The 22,636-nt window shown below is 37.8% G+C and overlaps 1 protein-coding gene across 1 annotated transcript in view; it reads left to right on the top strand.

Moving 5' to 3' along the window:
- The window catches only part of npr1a (natriuretic peptide receptor 1a), a 119,441-nt gene that overhangs the window by 52,231 nt on the left and 44,574 nt on the right, over positions 1 to 22,636 (top strand). The window contains exon 5 of the mRNA XM_084130668.1: positions 10,343 to 10,478. Coding sequence (XP_083986794.1) covers positions 10,343 to 10,478 — 136 coding nt within the window. The remainder of the gene's footprint in view (positions 1 to 10,342; positions 10,479 to 22,636) is intronic.

Below are 22,636 nucleotides of genomic sequence, written 5' to 3' on the forward strand. Positions count from 1 at the left end.
CAAAAGAGTAAGTACAATTGTCTGCAATTTGCACAACATCTAAATGCACATGATCAAAATGATCAAATCTGATGAGTTGACTCTCAGTGAAACTGTTATTCTCTTCACAACTTCTAAACATTCTTTCATCGTGTGAGCCTCCACATGCAAAAAAATCTGTCAGACATGCATGTATATTCCATAAATACCTATGACATGGAATATTTGTAATGTCTGCTGAATTGACAAATGGTCTGCCATTGTTGTGAAATAGGAATCACAATCTAACCAATCAACCAAACAAGTTTGGAAGCATACAGAAGGCTATATGGAGTTTGCCCAGCACAATCACTGACATTTTTGAACATGCAGGAACATCTAAATCCCTAAACAGCAACAGCAGTTTGTTTTTGTAGAAATGTGTTACATATAAACTGAAAATACACAGTTGCTTGTCGTGGAAGAGCAATAGGAAGATGTGTAAGAATATGTGGTGTTAGGGAAAGACATACTGTAATAAAATATGTAAAAATGAAAGAGCAACTGTGAATTTTCAGTTTACATGTACCACATTACAACAAATATGTGCTGTATGAATAAAAATGTTCAGTCCCACTTTATATTAGGTGTCTTTAACTACAATATACTAACATTTAAGTAAATTAATTTGATACAATGCACTTATTTTGTACATGTTTTTACATTGCACACCTAAATAACCTAACCTGCGTGTTATTACAAATAATACATCTAGAAATACTACAGTATTGACTTTTCCTAGTAAATTTTTTACTTACTGCTGAAATCTAAATCTAAAAAGCTTAGTGTGATACACAAGAGCATTCAGCTAGACAAAACTGATATTCTTGTATAGTGTAAAAAACAGACATGAAATTTGTACTTAACAAATATTTCCGTGGTGAAAAAACATCTAAACATTTTGACCAGTACGGCTCACACAATGACAGAAATACTTTTTATGTTAGTAGCCGATTGTCGAGTTCTCCACTGTTGCTTAGTTACCTATGATCACGCGCGTGAACTCGACAATCGACTACTATGGACTTTGACCGAAAACAGGAAATAAATACAGGTATGAGCACTGGCCGAATTAACTTCATTTTTATTCATATCTTTCACATCTACTGCAGTCAGATTCACCGTGTTCACTCTGAAGGAATCACTCACATGACCTGTGCACTTGTAATGACACATCAAGGATGTTAAGAGGCTAAAAGCAGGTTTAAAACTTGCCCCATTTAAGTCAACAGGGTGCAAATTTTAAAAAGAGGATAACACGTGTAGGCAACACCAATTTTTGTCGTTGTTTTCTGTACTGACAGCACTCCAAATTTACAAAAAAATGAGCTCAATGTTAAAATTGACCGGAGTTCTCCTTTAAGGAGAAAATACTCAGCAATGGTGTTGACTTATGAATTTGCACATGGTTTGTCTTAAAGCACATTAAAAACACCACATATAAACAACATTAAAAACTTGATTTTCACCACAGGGGGACTTAAATTAAAAAAAAAAAAAAATCCTCAGGAGAGGATCCCCAGACCGCTACAATTAGTGAGCTGCCACTGCTGCCTGTGTGTGTATTAAAAAAATAGCCAAGACTTAATAGAAAGCCTGGAAAGTGTTGCTGCTGTGTTTTTATAGATAACTATTTGATGAGATATGCTATACGCTCTGTGCACAGTCAAATTATTTTCTGAAGTCTAATAAGGTGTCTGCAACTCTTCTCACTGTTCTGTCGTCTGTCGTTCTAGTCTGTTAGCCTGATGCATCCATTCATTTCCCCAGGGCAGTGAGCTCATTTGGAAGGTTCCCTCTGCCCACAGCTCACATGTCTATCTCTCCAATTAGCTGTTCCTTTCACTACTGCCATAGTACTATAGCCAAACACATTCTTTCTCTCTCTCATACTCTTTGGCTCTCTCTTTCTCTGTCCTTGTACTTCATTTGGTGTACTTCATCTCATGTTTCGCTGCCCATTTCATCATGGAAGGCCTAAATTGTCCATTAATACCTTCTTCCAAAGCATTGTTGAACAATTTCTAATTGGATGGCCCATTTCACTGTGTGACTATCCATAGAAAAATCTCCAAAGGGAGATTCTTTTTTAGGGTATTTAATATACGGTACAATGAGGGTTCCCATGTAGAAACTTCTAACGGTGGGAACAAAGATTGCAGATATCCATCATAGGCGACAGAAACTGTTGAAATGGACTGGGAATTATGGGTAATGAAGGAAGGATTACGTGTGTCCATTGCTGTGGATAATAAATTGTGTCATTAGTAGTTCTTGTTAAGGCTATTACTATTTCTCATATTTTTTTTCAGAACCCCTAACCTTAAGTATTCCTTTTCAGATCATTTAGACTTGTGATTTTTGCATGTTGGTAAAACAGACAAAAAACCACAGTCACATGGGCCATATAGAGATCAGAATATAAAAAATAATTTGGAGTGGAAGCTTTTCACTTGAGCCAGTAAACAACCACCTAGAACACCCTAGCAACCGCATTGTAACCCTGGAAACCACTCAGAACATCCTGGAAACGGCAATGCAGCAACACCCAGGCAACCACCCAGAACACCCTAGAAATTGGGTGTTTCTCAAAACCAAGAATGCAAAGAACGGACTTGTGTTCTTGGGGAGATCACTCTAGCTAGTTGTTCTTGGAAGAATGAACTCACAAGGTGACGAGTACATAGAACGCTGCTGACAGTTTGAGACGATGTGTTCTTGCTGGAATTGCGCAATAATACCCCTGCACAGACGCCGTCTGCAGTACCCAAACATAACGAGAATTATTGACTATAACAGCCAGGCTTTATCGCCCAAGCCTACCCTCAGTTCAAGAGATTACTCTACAACTGTACACTACAATGTAATGTATATTCATAACAATAAAGCAACGCTTATGGAGATTCTCACTTCTGAAAACGTTTGAGCACATTTTCGATTCGCCATAAATTTTCGAAAAATGCCAATATTTGAAATCTACACAGTTGATTTCTCGCATCAAATGTTCTCAGAAGTGAATTTAGTGATGAAATAGCATACGAAATTGTAGAAAAATGACTTGCTGTATTGACCTCTCGTTCCTCGAATGCCGAAATGAATGCTGGGATATTTCTGCCATCAAGTTCACACAAGTTACCAACCTATGCATCCTCGGTAAAATGGGCGTGTCAAGAACACTTCTGGGATTTTTAACCGTTCTTGCCAAAATGCAAACTTGTGTATTGGGACAGTACTTGGGCAGCGACTGATGATGTTTCACAAGTCCACAAGAACACAAGTACAGACAAGAACACATATTGAGAAACGGCCACTGTGTAGCAAGAACTAGGCAACTACATAGAACACCCTAACAATTACATAGCATAATCACCCTGAATACCACATAAACAGCATAGCAACACCTTGGCAACCACCCTGAACACCATTGCAACTATGTAGAAACACATAGGCAACCACCCAGAACACATTAACAAACAACACCTTGGAAACCAACCAGAACACCCTGGCAACCACATAGTAACATCCTGGCAACCATCCAGCACACCCTGGTAACTGCCATGCAGCATGCACCCAGGCAACCACCCAGAACTAGCAACTGCATAGCAACATCCAGGCCACCACCAAGAAAATCTTAGCAACTAGCACCCCTAACATTTACATTTACAGAAAATGCTTATTTAAATATGCTGTATATTGGTCTCTCTTTTTGTAACTCTCACAGTCTGATTCTGTAATTGCTTTTAAGCCTTTATTTTGACTCCACAGTGTTTTTTCTCAGTATCTCTCAACCTGTTGACTGTTTTTTTTCCGGTCTGGATCACATTTTTTCGACTAGTCCTCCCCCATCTCCCACGCTCTCAGTCCGTTCAACCTTTTACCCAGAATTTGCATTTCATTGCACTGTTTTCTTTCTCTAGGACACTAGCAATCTCCTTTTCTCCTTCCATAATTTCCCTATCCGCCATCACCCACAGATGTTCTGTATTGATGAGTCTATGGTCTGTCTATAGTTGCTATGACAACCACACTTTTGTACATCTCTCTACCTCCTTTCGCTTTTTGGAATATGTTCCCCTCCATTTCATTATGGTAAGGCAGAGCTCAAGAGTTTGCCAGAAACCATCTGGCTCTGCGCCACTGACTTCTACCTTGTTCTCTCTTAATTGCTGACAGTCTTATTATTAGTAAGGTGATAGTTACTTAAATTTGACTAGATTTTAGTAGTAAGTAAAACTGATCTCAGTTCAGCTGGAATTCTATCCAGATCCACTTCAAACAATACATACCATTTGATGATAATGGCATTGGGTGTATGGATGGTTTGTGAGGTGGACAGATGGCTGATGTTTGGCTGAAAATGCATCTCTCCCTTGCCTAAATTTAGCCAGTTTGTTATTTATGATCAGTTTTTTTATTGCCCTGTATATTTGAATTATCACAGAGGAAAATTATATTGCTCAATGGTTGTGGTGCGCACTGGTGCTTCAAGTATCAAATTCGTCACAGATATTTCTCTTAATTTGTTCTGGTGAAATAAAAATATACACAAATTTGTTAGGTCTTGGAATATTTTTTTTACGAATATTCAAGTAACAGACGTATATTGGTAAATCTGGGCACAAATTGTGGACTGTTGTGTGGTGTTATTGTTAACTAAAACTAACCCTATTAAAAGTAATTTTCAGTAATGGAAATAAAGCTAAAACAAAGTAAAATAATACATTTTTTAATTAAACCTTTAACTTAAAAAAATTAAAAGCTGCCTTGACAATAATTGAAATAATTGTTAAATTGAAGTACTAAAATTACTAAAACTGAAATAAAAAGCTATAGAAATATTTAAACAACAATAATAATAATAAATGACAAAAGCACATAACAAAATTACTAAAATGAAAATGTAAAAAATATAATTATAATAATAAGTACTATTGGCGCTTTTCCACTGCATGGTACGGTACGGCTCGGTTCGGTATGGCACGCTTTGGCTCTTTTCCACTGCATGGTACGGTACGGCTCGGTTCAGTACGGCTCACTTTTGGCGCATTTCCACTGCATGGTACGGTATGGTACGGCTCGTTTCGGCTCGCTTTAAATGGTACCACCTCTGTTGAGGTTCCAAGCGTACCGTACCGATACTAAAATGTGACGTGAAAACACTGCAGATCACTGATTGGTCAGACAGAATCATCACTACCAGCGTCATTGTATTTACGACACAAGACACTAAACCCGCTAGATTTAAATAGCCAGTAGACAACAGCCAGCGCTGTAGCGCCTGTTTTAAAAGTATTTGCTTTTAAAAAAAAAAAGTAAAAAAAAAGAGTATAAACTTCAAAAAAAGAAATGGCTGAATCGTGGTCAGTGGACGAGGTGCAGACGTTCCTCTCGTTGGTTGCCGAGGAGTGGATGGGGAAACTGCTGGGAAATTCGCATTTAATATGATGATATCATGGCAGTAGAGACGGCAACTATAACGATCAGTCCCACCCACTTTGAAGCGGTACTAACTGCAGTGGAAAAGCAACCGAGCTAAAGCGAACCGAACCGTGCCGTACCGAGTCGAGTCGTACCACGCAGTGGAAAAGCAAAGCGAGCCGTACCGTTCCGCGCCGCGTCGAACCGTACCGAGCCGAACTGAGCCGTACCATGCAGTGGAAAAGCGCCATATGACAGTAAATGAATAATACAAAATAATGATGCTGTTTAGATCTATTCTCAAGCTCTCGAGAAGACGTGAGAATACAGGAGTAAAGCGGGAGGCAAAGTCTCAGTTTGTTTCTCAATATAATCTCAATTGCTTTTTTTGGGGTCTCATAATGTATCTGCTGTCCCGTGTGTGCAGATCTTCTTTTCACTGCGCCACATGGGAAAATAGTTCAGATTGAAGCAGACAATTATTGGATCAGATTCTTATTCAAACAAATGCTAAATGCATAAATGTAAATACAGTGGTGATAAATGGCAGAGCAGACCTACATTTTGAATAATCACATGTCAGTGTGAGCTTTCTGAACAGTCTCTCATGCACATGTTCACATACCAACATTACAGCAGCTGATATATGTACATGTTTACCCAGTTAAATACCTGTCCCTAAAGACTGCTGGGAAACAGCAGTACTAAAACTGTTCAAGTCTCTCACAAGATTCTCACACATGTGGGGTGGTTGTAATCATGACTGAGTGGCACGTAGGGGTAATAAAGCATGCCATTGTGTAATTTAGTGTCTTTGGTTGTGTTGCTCTCTGGTGTGTGTGTTTGTGTTCTCAGAGTTATGGGAAGTTGGTAACTCTAGCAGAAAACTTAATTAAAAAACAGTACTTTTTTCATGCCGGTCATTCCTAAAAAAAGGTTGTCAGATTTAGCTCACTTTTGGGTAACCAGACATGGGCAATATTTCAATTAAATGTATTTTAAATACGTACAGGTATTTAATTACTTTAGTGTATTTTGTAATTTGTATTTTGCAGGTGTGGAAAAAATAAAATGTAGTTTGTAACAAAATATTTTGAGGGAGTGTATTTAGAGTATTTCAAATACTTAAATACTTAAGAAAAATCACCACAATATGGTACTATCACCATAGTAAACGATTTTGCCATATTTTCGGTCTGATGTTGGCAATGGCAATGTCCAGGTTAGATGCACGAAAATCACGTGACACCCTGTAGACCGGGCTCCCTCCAAGAAGTGAATGAGTTTTGAACACAGGAGAAGAAGTGGCACTGCTCCTCTTAAAAACGGCATTAAAGGGTTAGTTCACCCAAAAATGAAAATTCTGTCAGTAATTATTCACCCATGTTGTTCCAACCGCGTAAGACCTTCGTTCATCTTCGGAACACAAATTAAGATATTTTTGATTAAATCTGAGAGCTGGATCACTCCTCCATAGGCTTCTAAGACGTTATAACTTGCTGGCCCAAAAAATTTATTAAAGACATCGTTAATATAGTCCAAGTGACTACAGTGGCTCAATCTTAAGTTTATAAAGCGACGAGAATACTTTTTGTGCGCAAAAAAACAACAAAAATAACGACTTTATTCCACTTTTCATTTCCTTCTCTCTGGGCCTCGAGTTTATTCACGTAGTATAACTGCGCAGCGCGTCTGTGTTGCACGTCACACGTAGGCTCACTATTGGCCGACGCTGGTCATGTGTGTGATGCGTGTGACGTGCAACACAGATGTGCTGCGCTAAAACACTACGTGAACTAACTCGAGGCCCAGAGAGAAGGAAATGAATAGTGGAATAAATTAGTTTTTTTTTTCGCACAAAAAGTATTCTCGTCGCTTTATAAACTTAAGATTGAGCCACTGTAGTCACTTGGACTATATTAACGATGTCTTTAAAGGTGAACTTAGTAACTTTTTTTTATCTTAACCGAACAGCTTCGGAGTCATTGGAATGGTTATATGACTGTTTTCGGGTTGAATGGGGGTCTTCTCGCACCCCCCGAGCGCCTGTGAGACGAAAAACCATCCTTGCAACTTTGGGCCGGCGGGCCGCCGGACGCAGCATCAGGAAGTATCGCGTGATATCAGGTCTCGCGATGTAACAAACTGCTTTACGGCACTGCACACATATACTATATAAACATTTATATGCTAGCCTTCTGTGTATTATACATACCTCAGTGGACATGGCTCTGTGCGTGCGCCGGGTTCTTTGAAAACAAATGCACATGACCACCAGGAGAAGATGGGACGAGCCAACGAGTTTTGACGACAGTGTTGTCAAATATCTATTCCGAAGCTGTAGGGGGAGCTCTATAGAGAAACCCGCGTGCAAAAAGCGAGAAAACAGCGAAGAAATCGGCAAAGCTGCATAATGCAGCTTTAATACATTTTTTGGGCCAGCAAGTTATAATGCCTTAGAAGCCGATGGAGGAGTGATCCAGCTCTCAGATTTCATCAAAAATATCTTAATTTGTGTTCCGAAGGTCTTACGGGGTTGGAACAACATGAGGGTGAGTAATTACTGACAGAATTTTCATTTTTGGGTGAACTAACCCTTTAAGATTATTGTGGGAGTATTTTTGTATTTTCAAAATACTAATTACTTGTATTTTATTTAAATACATTTTTCACATCAGTATTTTGTATTTTATTTTGTTACATTTCATGAGCCAGTATTTGTAGTTTGTAACAAAATAGTTTTTGATGTATTTGTGCCCACCTCTGTGGGTAACCAATATATACAGACACAAGGGTGGTAGGATTGATACTCAGCAAGTTAATATCATCTGTAAATTACATCATCATTTGTACTAATGTTAATCACAAGACAATTGATGGACATTATTGAAGTTTTACTGCAGTTTAAGAACAAAAGATTGTGTGTTTGTTATTTCATAACTGCATGCATATACAGTATAAGTGTCACGATGTGGGTTTTGTGTCCTGTCAGGTTCTATGGTTCCCTGTCTTGTCTATTAGTTACCCCAGGTGTTTCTGATTTACCACGCCCCCTTGTTATCTTGTCTAGCTCGTTTGTCCCTGATTATTTAAACCCTGTGTTTCAGCCTTGTCTTTGTGAGTTCTTGTATGTCTTACAGTTCACTGTAGCACATGTTGATGTTGGTTGTTCCTGTTCTCGTATCCTGTTCCTGAGTCCCGAGTCCTGTATCCAGTCTAATTTGTATAGTTTGTGGTCCGTTAAATAAAGCGTGTGCTGCATTTGGATCCTGCCTCATCTCTGCCTCAACGCACTACGTTACAATAAGTCTCTTATTCTTACCAATACTGCATTATTTGATTAACAAAACAAAAAAACAGTAATATTGTGAAATATGATTACAATATAATATTATTACAATATGATATTAATAACTGTTTTCTATATAATATATTAAAATGTAATGTATTCCTTTGATGGCAAAGCTGAATGTTCAGAAGTTTTTACTCCATTCCTTAGTGTCACGTGATCCAAGAAACATTTCTTATCAATGTTGAAAACAGTTGTGCTGCTTAATGTTTCTAGAAACCCTGATACATTTGTTCAGGATTCTTTGATTTATAGAAACTTCAAAAGAACAGAATTTATTTATTCAAAATAGAAATATTTAGTAAAATTATAAATGCCTTTACAGTCACTTGATCAGTTTGATGCCTATTTTTGCTGCATAGAAGTTATTCATTCTCATTGAAAAACAGTTAAATGTTAATGCGTAAAGGACACCACTCCGCATATATATATATATGAATATATATATTAATTTCAATGTTAATTTCAATATTAACAAGTTACAGCCTTTGCGCGGCGAGCGTGAGCCATGCAGTGCTATATACTGTACAGTAGCAAGAGTGTTCTAGATGTGCAGAAGACACACTGAACTTACCAGAAAACATGCTGAAAGTACACTATAAACATTATCTGCAATATATAAATATATGAAGTAACAAAATTATGGAAAGAACTACTACCCTGTTACAAAAATACATATTTTAGGCTTCATGCAAGCTAAACACACAGTGACAAGAACAAAAACATCTTTTATTTAATAAATCTTACTAAATTCAGATGGTTTCAGCATTTTATATTCTGCACTTTTTGGGGTGTGGGTTCCAACTGTAACGTGTATATTCTGTTTTGATTTAGTTTTCATTGTGTTCTGGTTCTGTTTGCCTGTTTGACCTAGTTTCCCAGTGTGTTTGATTGATTATCCCGTTCACCTGTTGTCTTATTAATTAACTCATTAGCTCTATTGTTTGCTCTATGTATTTAAGCCCTCAGTCTGAGTAGGTTTTCTGTCTGGGATCATTTGTATGAAGTGTAGTTGTCATTCTGTTTCTCCTGCATGTTCCCATTGTTGATTAAAAAGGCCTCTTTGCTTATCTCTAACTTGTGCATGTGTACCAATACACCAATCTGTGTATTAATTCATTGTCATTTAGATGTTACTTGTATATGAGCATCATATTAATAAGTATGAAATAATTCTCACTGACTAACTCCTTATCGCCAGTTTATAATTTATTTCCACTATAAAAAAAAATGATCTGTTTTGAAATGCACATATTGGATCAGGAGAAACAGATTGTATTTCAACAGCACAGGAGGAATGTGTGATATTAAATGGTGAACCAGAGTAACAGGAGAATGACGGACAGCATTAGGAACGCTTCCAATTTCTTTTAGCACACAGTCTCGTGTGGGTCATCGAATTACAATCTTGCGATGATGATATTTGAAGTTTTCTTCAAAAATGCTATTAGTATGGTATCTAGAGAGCTGGTAATCTAATAAAAGTAATCAAATTTAAACTCCAATTATTTAGAGTTTTAATGCTAGTATGTAATCTGTGCACTTCCTCTCTTCCAGATGAATCTGATTTCGGGATCATTTCACGACGGAGTCATGCTGTATTCTCGTGCCCTAAACGAGACTCTGGATCTGACGGGTGTGAGGCCCCCAAGGGACGTGGTCAATAAGAGGATGTGGAATCGCACATACCATGGTCAGTTCTGCTCAAATTTACCTATAGTATCACATAGACAGATTTTGGGCTAAACAACAAAAGAGTCTGGTATACACTGCATCTTATTCTAAACAGGAAGAGACCTTTTGAACAATACTGTACGTAAAGTGACCAACCACTTTTTCACTTTCGTTCACTCTCAGAATATTTTTTTGTTTTGTTTTGCTTTTTGTGCTTTGTTTTTTGTTTTGTTTTTGTTTTGTTTTAGATTTTTTGTTTTGTTATAGACTTTACTTTGTGTTTTGTTCTGTTTAATATCTAGTTTATATGGAAGCTTGTTTTAGCCGCAGAATAAAACATAAAAAGATAATTGCAACTTTTTTTCTCACAATTGTGAGTTTACATCTCGCAATTCTGACTTTTTTCTTAGAATTGCGAAATATAATCTTGCAATTGCGTGTTATAAATTCAGAAATAAACTTGCAGTTGCGAGAAATAAAGTCAGAATTGCGAGAAATAAACTTGCAATTCTGACTTCTTCATGCAATTGTGAAGTTATATTTCCCAAACTTTTACTTTTCTCAGAATTGTGAGATATAAACTCGCATTTATAAACATTACATTAGATTTTCATATAGCACAGGAAGAGTCCATTTTATATCCGTTTTAAGGAGACACATTTATGTGGAAAGAAGTCTAAACGCAATGTGCATAATGATTCAGCAATTTGGTCAATCTAAATGCATGAAGCAACTAATCCAGAGATTCTTTCATTCTCAAAAGTGCTCATTTTATCAACTTAGTACTTTATAAATGTTAACCAATAAGATGAGAGCTTGCCACATTCAGTATGTTCTAGTTCTGTGAGCAGGGGCGGACTTTACCATTAGGCGAAGGTCGGCAATTGCCTTGGGCCCCGAGCTACCTAGGGGCCCCCAAAATGCCCTATTAACTTATGCTTAAGTTTTTTTTATTTTTTTATTATATATTTCTAAAACTCCATGTGAAAAATGGCATCAAATCATTAGTGTCGCAGACAGGAGGGGGCCCCCCCGCCTCACTACATTGGATTATTCCATTATCTCACTTACTGCGCATCTGCGAAAGTGACAAGGCTGTGCCAAAAACTGACGGAGAAAAAGAAGTGATTGACAGACAGAGTGTACAGAGTAGTGTACAGAGTAGTGTACAGAGTAGTGTACAGAGTAGTAGACAGAGTAAAAATGAAGCGAAGCTAGCTACCCAAGCGGTGCTGAAAAAAGGACGAAGCGGGAGGAAAGCAAAAAGTCTGTAAAGGTGCGCAGCGCGAAAGATAAACAACACGCACTGGGAAATACACAAACAGAGCAAGACGAGTCTAAATGCGAAAATTTAAAGTTTCGAAGTTACCCAAGCGGCTTAAATAAATGAAAAAAAAGTGAAAAGACGCTGAGAAGTATTTGGGAACGCTGCCAAAGATGACAAACCTTTTTACGGCTACTGTTGGGGATACAGATCAGGAACAACAACGTCCAACGCACAGAAAAATCGTGAAGCAAAGAGGACACGGAGATCGACAGACAAAACTGATCAGTTTACTTATGAATCATGATATTTAAAATCTCAGCTCTCAGATTCTGTCAATTCTATAACGAAATTCAAACAATAAATGCCGTTTTAATGTTACTTGATAGATACCTATAGCGGCACGTGAACTCTCTAGCTAATAGCAGCCTAAGTAAACACGAATTAACAATGTTGAAAGATACAGTATAACTTACCGAAATGTATATTCCTCATTCATAATATCGATCAATAAGTGTTTTTCAACCGCGGAAAGCGGTAAAACAGCTGGAGAACAATCGTCACATAACATTTACCTCAGAAAAAGCCATTTAATTGGCTAGAAAAAAAGAGCTATTATAGAGAGTATTTGGCTAATTATGTGTAGGCTACTATATTACTTATTTTAACCTTAAATTATACCAGCTGATAGGGCTTTTTTTCTTGAGAAAAAGTAATGCCTATCTTGTGAAACGTTAAGTTACCTAATATTCATCCAAATGAGTCAATATTGAATCAAATCACAAGAATTGAATCGAAAAGGTGAAATTTGTCAAAAAAAAAAAAAAAAAAAGGTTTCTCCTCTCTAACCTTTACTTCCCCGTAGATTAGCTTTACCTGCCTATCCACCATTCAGTCGGTATAGGCCTACATATTTTTTGTTCTCTTTTAAAGATTGGATGGAGAGGGGCCCATAGCCCTATCTCGCCTTGGGCCCCCAATTTGCTAAATCCGCCACTGTCTGTGAGCAGTATGAATCAGACAGTCAGTGAAACAACTGTGGGTGTAATCTCTAGGGCTGAGACTTGAAGTCACATAGACAGCTTGTCCACACACTCACTCACACAATTTTCTTTAATGTTAAAGCTGTGATTAGTAATATTACAGCTTGTGTGTATCATTCTGCCATTAAGACTGCCCATGATTCACAGCACAAACTTCTGAATGGAAACTTCGTTACTCATGTTTCAACGAGGCGTTCTGCGGAATAGATAGCATACGTAGCTGAGCATGTTGCGTTTGGACATTCGGTTTGAATTCTACTCAACTGACCTGCTCAAACTTGTAAACCAGTAAGAGCACATTAAATGTCTTAATATTAATTGAATCTACCTTCTAAATGATTCCCCCCCAACCCCCACCCCGGTGCTTCAATACTCAGTGCAGTCACTTTGATCAACGTGGAGATTATTAGCACCTCAGAGTGAGCCGCGTGGACATGTTCTGGTCCTGCAGGTGTCTTTATCTGTAGATCGCAGGTGTCTCATTCCCTCCAGAGCTGCAGATCCAACATGATATTTCTTGGCAAGAGTGAGTTTGTTCAAAAAAAGCAAACAAAACTCTAATGAGGAAAAAGAAATGCCAATCGTTTTCACCAACTAACGACTATGTCTTTTACCGTCTTCCCTCCCTTTCTCCCTTTTGTCTGCATGTGCTCATTAATAAGATGTTTAGTTTGCTCTGCAGCTTGAGTTCAATATCCCCTCAAGGGTCCATCCAGCAGCTGTCTAAGTACAGCACACATTGCCAATTGGCAATCCTACCCGTCTTTACAACAAGGTCCAACATCCACACTCAAGTCACACTCCAATCACAGAGCTATGCCTCAATGATCAGAGGAAGGCATTTAGAAAGTGAAATAGGCTTTAGAGGTAAACTGTGGCTCAGTTTAGACCCTTATCTAAACTATTGTGAGTTTTATGGGTTTAGATCTTATATAACTTGTTAGCTTGCACATGTTCTTTTGCATGTGCGTGATAACAGGATACATAACACACCGATCCTGTGCCCACACACACATAAGAGCTGCTGTGCGTAATTGTTTGCAGCATGCAGCTGATGTGTCATTGTGTGTTCATATTTATCTCTGTATGTTTTTTTTTTACATAAGCTTGTTGAAATAGAATTGAAAAATGAAAATATTAAAACAGATGAAGGTGTATTGGAATACGCTGCAGGACAGTGGCCCTCCAAGACCAGAGCTGAATAGCCTTGTTATAAACAAACTGACAATTAAAAGAAATGGAAGAGATAATGAATAAACAAACAAAGTTATTAATAATCGTTAATCTCGACTACAGCATCCACATTACCAGTTCAGTTTCTCTTTGATGGCATGTGCTGTGGCGAAAGCTTTTGCCATCCTTGGGGGTCCTTTCCACAAAATGTCCAAGCTTGCCTCTTTGTTATATGTTATATAGATTGTTGTTTTAAAACTGAATTTTGATCTACAGTAGGTAAAGGTACAGGTACAGTGTTTTAAAATACAGTAGGTAGTCAACCAAAATTAGGGGTGGGCGATTTAGCAAAAATATCATATCACGATTTTTTTCAGGAAAATCACGATTCATGATTTTATCACGATTCTTTTTCATGATGGTTTTACTATTTTGCAACTGACTGAGCATTACAACCAAACTAATGTCCCTATTTTAAAAACAAAGCCTTAGGTAGCAAAATATAAAATGAAAAAGAATGGCAGACATTTAGGCCAAAGTGGCGAAGATAAAAATCTTTGTCATTATTTTCTTTGTTATCAAAAATTAAGAACAAAGATACACATTACACATACACACATGAATATACAAATTAGGGATGGGGCCGATCCGATCCAGTATCGGTATCGGGACCGATACCAGCGTAATTCACGTATCGGATTTTCCCGATCCAACCTGCGGAGATATCCATGAGTCATGTCTGCGCTTTAACGTTGTCTGCTGAAATGACTCCAAAAGTGATTCCCGCCGGCGAGTCTGCTAGCTGGCTGCAAACTGCGGAATGGATTTCCTGAACGGAGGCGCGACTCAATGAGACACGGAGTTATGACACACGCCCCTGCTTAGGAAATCCATTTTGCAGATTGTGGCTAGCCAACAACGTCCGCTGTGTGGAAATACTCCACACTGGAAACACCACAGAGCAAGACAGCAAAATCCAATGTTTGCAAAGCCGTAATTCAGAGCTCTTTGAAGCTCCCTCGCGTCGTACAACACAACGAAAGCAATCAAACATTTAAAAAAGCACGTTACTGTGCGTTCACACCAAACGCGAATACCGCGTCAAATTCACGTCTAGTTGGACGCTTGAATATTTTGAATCTATTTGCGCGTCCAGAGTGAAATTGACGCGCATAAAAAGCAAAAGTTTGAAGCGAAATTGATGGGTCTGAGGGAAAATCCGCTTGTCTGTTTGCAAGATGGCTGATTTTGATCGAGCATTCATCGAGAGAGTTAACTTACCGCATCGGAGCAAGGATCACCCTTCGTGTGTGTGTAAGATGTTTACACTTGCACTTTTCTTTATATTTAAACACTCAAGTATTTTACATTTTGGGAATGTAATAAATATTGACATGACAATTAATTTGAAACCCTTATAGTTGCATATTTGTTTTCGGAATGGGATTTTTCCTGTTAACAATATTTCCTGTTTTTCTAGTTTATTTCAGCATCATATAAAATAAACAATAATGATAATAATAATATTAAAGTAATCACAGCTCTGGTATCGGAATAGTATCGGTATCGGCCGATATCCAAATTCAGGTATCGGGATCGGATCGGAAGTGGAAAAATGTGGATCGGTGCATCCCTAATACAAATTAAATAAACAGTGATATCGCGATCATGATATCGCACACCCTTAACCAAACGGTTTGCAACATTGCTCAGAAAGGCTGGAATTGTGACATTTTTACTTGTAAATGAAGATGAAATAAATTACTATGATGGCAGTGCATGTGGTGTGCTTTCTTTTTACTGTATAGTACTATATATTGGGAACAAGTGATAGTCTAGTTTTCTAACACATGGATTTATTTACTTTGTCAATATTATTTATAAATAAAACATTTGAAACTACATTTAATAATTCACAGATGTAGCCTATTTCAACATGTCACGCATATTCGTTATCTGTCCTTTATGAAAAACAGTTCTGTCTGTCCTTTTATAAAATATTGGAAAAAAACAAACAAATGAAAGAAAAATAAGATCCAGTGCACAAGCAAACCAAAGAACGAATGAATAACCAAATATTACACATATAAAACTGAAAAATAATTGATTAAGGATTGATCAATGGAAATACATAACGATTATTCAATTCACTTTGATGGAACTTTACTATTAATTAAATTGCATCTTAAATCTTTAAAAAGGCTTAAAAAATGTGTGTAGAAAGAACAAACAAATGAAAAGAAAAATAAGAACTAGTACACATGACAAAAGAACAAAACAAAAGAAAGAACGAACATATAAATCAATATTACAAAGAACAAACAAATGAAAGGAAAGTAGTGCACAAGCAAACAAAAGACAGAACAAATGTATAAACAAATATTAGAAAGAACAAACTAACTAATGCACAAATAAACAAAACGAAAAAAAAATTTGAAAGAATTTGAAAACCGTGAATAAATGAAAGAATAAACAAACAAACAAGAAAAAGAAGCACCTAAAACAAAAGAAAGAACTGACAAACCAAACTAAAGAAAGTGGTGGAAAACAAATGAACAACAGATATTTGAAGGAGTATGCTGTATATTTTGTATCAGTGATAAACTATACACACACGGTGATTCTTATTCTTGTGTTTACGGTTTCTTTTTTCCATTCAGACAGCCATTCTTCATGAATCTTTAGTCTTTATTAATCAAAACAACTTATAGTCCTTGCAGAAGAATAAATCTGTGGATGTAATGACCCACTCTCACAATGAAACACAGTGGACTCCTCTGTTGTCATGAGAAAACAAAAGCATTATTGCTTATTCAGTCACTGATATGCGATTGAGAGAAATCCAGAAGTTCACAGCCGAATAACCTCATAATTCATTCTTTAATTCAGAATCCTATTTAAATTGTTTGTGACTGAATGATCCTCCCACTGCTGTTTGTTTGGGCCCAGTATGTCCCCAATTTAAACGCAAATGCCGTCAAGCTTCTCAAATTGCCTGTTCTTCCTGTTCCCCTGTTCCAACACTCCTCGCGCCTTTTCACCTTTCGGCTCCATCTCTTTCTCCACCCTTCCATTTATCTGCCTGAAATACCCATTATCTTATCTCTCTCTGTCTCTCTCTCTCCCTCTGATGACCCGCTATGCATAAATCCAATCTCACAATATTTACCACAGACAAATTCAATCACACAGGCCTTTCTCCCCACTACATATCAATTCGTGAAGCAGAACACACCAGCACCCAAAGCACCAATAACTCCTTCAGGGCACAGCTAAACACAAAATAAACGTGCTATCTCTCTCTTGTGTTGCTTGTATATAATGTTGGAACTCCTCATAGAACTTTGTGACACTTTGTGGATGTGAAAATAAAATTTGTGGATACAATTTTTGAGTTACTCTAGGCTAATAAGATATTAACTTCCTTTAGCAACCCTTAACACCCGAACATTGTGGAGGGGTTGCTAAAGTGTCATGAAACCCCTGTTCTAGCAATGTTCATTCACAAGTCGTTGTGTATAAGGTGGGAATAGGGGAGACAACAACCAATAAAACAGACCTCATTGTCCACCTTATTTTTCAATGCGGAAGTAAGGTTTTTTTGTGAATTTGCGAGACTCTAATTTATTAGCCGCTAAGGGGAAATAATGAGAATAATATATCTAACTGTAGTAAACTGTAAAAATGTCTGCACTACAAACCAGCGAGTTTATAATTAAGACAATATTAAAATAATATGGTAAGAAATACTAGTTTGCAATATCAAGCAGCATAACTAGCTGTTTTGTACAGCTAAAAATAGCTGGAAGCGAATGACACCGGAAGCCAGCCACATTAAAATTACAAATGGCCACGCCCGCGATTACCTAAGAAATAAGGTGGATACAGACAAATTAATATTAAAATGTGAGCAGAGAAAAAAACAGAGTTGTGAGTAACTTGATGTATTTTAAAAAATATAACCCTATAACAACAAATGCACAAAAAACTTAGAGACTACTAACAGCTATCGTGGTCCAATCAAATAAGTTTTGATCAATTATTCTTAAAAATATCAGCATTATAATTTTGCATTGCTATTGGTCTAATTAGGTATAATAAAATTGTCATTATGTTTACAAGCACTACAATCTCTGAACAACTGACATGCATCAGTTTAACATAAAATGAAAGGTGTCCATTCTTCTTTGAATTTTTGGTCTACATCATTGTGTTCTGTTTATCAGAATAATTCATTGTCATCGCAACGCATGATCAGACGTATTAACACATATTTAATTTGAAGAAGACATGATGAAATATGTGCACATACACAGTGCTGCATCATGTTTGGAGCACTAGAGTATATGAAATATCTCCATGACTTGAAACACACATGATCCCGTCCTGATATGAACTGTGATCCACGTTGCACGTTCCCTGCAGAAAACGCTCTCATGCACGCTCAGTATGTTATGTATTAAATATTGTTACAGTCATATTTTCGATGTGTTGGTAGTCAAACTCCAGCTCTGACCGCATCATGGGTAAAATGCAAACAACACTTTTGAGCTACTGTACTGATACACTTACTACACATGTCCGAATGCAGAGCTGGACAGGCAGAGGTGAACGAACAGGGCTGAAATGTAATTTGTGACATTTGAATTCTCCACTGTAATGTGATCTCGTACTTAATGAAGTGCAGTGATTGGATTAAAAGAGTTTATTCTCATGAATAATGCAGAGAAAAGCTCAGAAACTGATGATGTTTACCATACCCGTACTCACCATCCATGGCAGCCAATCACCACTCCAAGTTAATGCATGTACCTCACTTTTTGTGATGTTGGTTCAACTTTGCTTTTTAAACCGGAAGAATGGTAGAAATAGCTCCAAAAAAATGAAAAAATAACCACTTTTCGCTTAATAATAAACATAATGAGTGCTGTTGTTGTTTTCTGTGATATGCAACCTGTACATCTGTTAACATCTAAAAAAAAATGTGTTTATGGTTTTATGATCTTTTGGGTCAAGAGAAAACAAAAAAGATACCCAGTCAGTTTAATACAAAGTTAATATTTTCTAGGTAATATTTATATAATTTGCTTTGGCTTAAGTACAGTGGCAAAATAAATGCCAATTATTTAATTTCTGAAACATAAACCTTTCTTATGCTTAATATTTTTCACACACATTATAAATGGCACTTTCTGCATGAAAATATATAATTGGCTTTAAGAGTGTCTTTTGAGACCATCATTATATGTGGACGTCCTTGGCATAAAAAAAAATGAAAAGCCCTGCAATCATGATTAACCATGATTAAACATTTCTATCAACTGACAGCACTAGTCAATTTGTATATCAACTAAAGAATCTTTAGAGAAAAATATGAGACAAAGCTGTTATAATTGCATACATTTAGTATTTTTTCATTTTCATCACCCACTCGCTCTCATCTAATCCATGCTATCCTCTTTTCTGCATTTCCTTGTTTCTGTCCTTCATCATGTGAGGTGTATTAATGCAGGTGTGTGTGGACAGAACAAGGTATCTGTCCATAAAACCAAACAAAGTCATCTGGGTTTTTTCTTTTGTCCTGTAACATCTGCGTCCTCCTCTCAGAGGTTGTCATCTGCAGACCCATCTCCTTTACCCAGCCTGCCCTGCTCTGTCTGTTTTTCTTTCCCTATCCATTTCCTCCCCCTCTTGTTCACGCTTTCCTCTTACCCTGCTTTCCTTGACCTTTGTGCTCCCTCTTCCTCTTTCACAAAAATGGCAGAGGAGGTTGACAGGTCTATGTTCTCACTCCATGTTCCATAATTTCATCCTGTGTCTTCCACGTGGACGTGCTACGTTCAGTCTCCTGCATTTTTCTCTTGCTTTCTTCATTTGGTTCTAGACATTTCATTCACAATGGGTGTCTCACGATTTCAGAGTGTCCCTTCATTCTCTTTTTGGTCTCCATACAACATCAGTTTGACTGCCTGCCTGGCAGAAACCTTTGAGTTTAGGAGCTGCGGTCTGGCATGGACTCTTGATTGAGATATTTATATTTGTGAATTTGGGAGACACTTTTATCCATTTCCACACTGAAGTAAACAAATCGCAGTTACTGAAAGCCTTTAAAGTGATTGCCTTGTAGCAATTTTGTAACTTTTTTTTTTAGGTTCACAGGCAATACACTTCTCTTATACATGAGAGAGTAGCTCTTTTTTTGAACGTTACAAATAAAATGACAACATTATAATAAAAAGGTTGAGCAGACTTATCATCAAACGCTTTTTCCTGCACAGTTAGGCAGTCTCTACGTCGTTACCACACATTGTGTAAAATAAGTGAAACTGTCAGTCTCATAAAGGCCCCCTCCATACTAATGCGATGTATGTAATACATTGTTTTGGCCGTTAGATTATGCAAAGCTTAAATAGTTTGTAATTTTTTTCTCCTCCTCTGTCTTCAGTTCACTCTTATGCAAGGCTGTACTTATTTATTTTTTTAACAAGTAGCTCTAAAAACCTCATTCACATTTCTGTACAGTTTTCTTTCTTTTTTTTGTACCTAATGTATTAAAAAAAAGTAGCAAATGTATTAAAAATGTACATTTAGAAAACATCTCAGGTTAGAAGTGTAACCATGATTCCCTCAGAAGGGGAACGAGACACTGCGTCTGAACAAGATGCTATGGGGAACGCCTCCAGTGTGACCTGTGTCTGAAGCACATGTATAAATGCAACAATTGCATTGGTCGGTGACAGCCTATGACATCACTAGTATTTTAGTATTTAGTATTTGTTTATTTAATCAGGGACAACACTCATTAATAATACACAACCAGCACTGGTCTTCCACTGGCCTTCGCTGTATAAAATAAATATAGATTAATATTTATTACATATACGATTTAGTTTTAATCCAAATGACGCATATGTGCTGAGTGAACGATCAGCAATCAAGAGCATGCAACAGAAGTGCTCGCTTTCTCTCTACCGTCATTTAACGTTACTTTCTTTTACTTTATTTGCTATTGACATATTCAACCGGTGTGCACTATATAGTGCACTATATAGTGCACACCAGCTATATAGGCGGAAATATTTCATTTGTTTAACATTCTATTAATTCGAGACATTTAATTCATAGACATCCTTCTCTGATGGATCCATTCTGCTCTCTGTATGCTCTGTTGTCGTGTTACTTTGTCACAAGCACTGTACTGTACACGCTGCGTGGTATCAGTTGTTGGTTTCGGAGCATTTTAATGAGTACGAGTGAACAAGGTTTGGGGAATAAATACCAGCAAGCTGTCAGTGACACTATTCCCTATGGCCACTGCCTAAGCTACATAACCTATACGAGAAAAGTGCCAGCCTTACACCTTCCCTCCTTGCAGGGCCAAGCGGTAGGGCTTGGCCCAAGGGCATAGCTCAAAGGCTTGGAATCATACCTATTGAAATATTATTTTAAGGGAATATGACAAGGCACAAAACACTTCGGGGGGACATAACAGTGTCAACCCCTAGAATCACCAGGGAGGCTGGCTTCTGCTACCCTAGCAGAAATAGCCTACGGCCTGTCTGCCTAAGCAGAATCCCTAGATTCAAGACTCTCACGGAGGCCTCCAATGAGAAGATATTGCAAACAGGCAATAACCACTCCACACCTGATTCCAGAGACAGAAGTCCTTGAAAGCAGAGACTCAGCATACCAACCCTCCAAGCAAGGGGAGTAACTCTACTCAGGCCGAAAAGGGCTTACAGGACGTACAGAGCACCCAAATATAGCTCTGGGGGAGCGGAGTACTCTACACAACGACCCTCTAAAACAAGGGGAAAACTAAGCCAAACTCAACCTGAAGTTTATCAAAGAGGCTCACAGAGAGTCCTTCAACTCGATATTGATCTGCAGAGCTCTAAAGAGTGAAGTACGCAACATAACAACCCTTTATAACTAGGGGAGTACCAACCAGACTCGTCCTGACATAAGCTTATCAAGAGGGCCCACAGGAGGCCATCCAACTCAGCAGTGATTCACAGAGCTCTAGCTGAAACAGCTCATCAAGCAGGCTTAAAGAAATCCTACCTATACATAGCCCCAGGGAGTGAAGTACTCTGCATACAGACCCTCTCAAACGAAGGGATTATTACACAGGCTCAGCCACGAAGACAGCTTGTCCAGGAGGCTCACAGAGAGAAATTCAACTCAACAATGCTGCAGCCAGGGCTGTAGGGATCAGTGCACTCTGCATAACGACCCTCTAAAACGAAGGTAGAACTGAACTCAACTTAACATTGTACATTCTAACAACTTGATACTAAAACTAACCGGAGCTCTAGGTAGCATAACAACCCTCTAAGGTGAGGGGAGCCAAACTCACCAGACTTAACTTATAAAGAAGGCTTGTTTGCCAAAGAGCCCTAATACCTGAAAGAAATGACACAGAGCTCTTTAAAACAACCCTCTAAAACGAGGGGAGTACTAATAACGAGTAACTGTAACTATGCTTGTAAATGAGGCTCACAGAAAGAGTCAACTTGACTCAAACTAAAAAACAGAGCTCTTAGGCAGGGGAGTACTCAGCATGACGATGGAGTACTAACAACACTCAACATAACTAAGCTCTGATAGAAAAACATGCTCTCACTGCCAAGTCCTGATAGAATTTGGGCTGATGTTATTGACCTCAAAGGGAAAGAGAGTAGATGTTATTTATCC

Source organism: Abramis brama, assembly GCF_963993115.1.
Source record: "Abramis brama genome assembly, chromosome: 12".
In the NCBI taxonomy this organism is placed as follows: Eukaryota; Metazoa; Chordata; class Actinopteri; order Cypriniformes; family Leuciscidae; genus Abramis; species Abramis brama.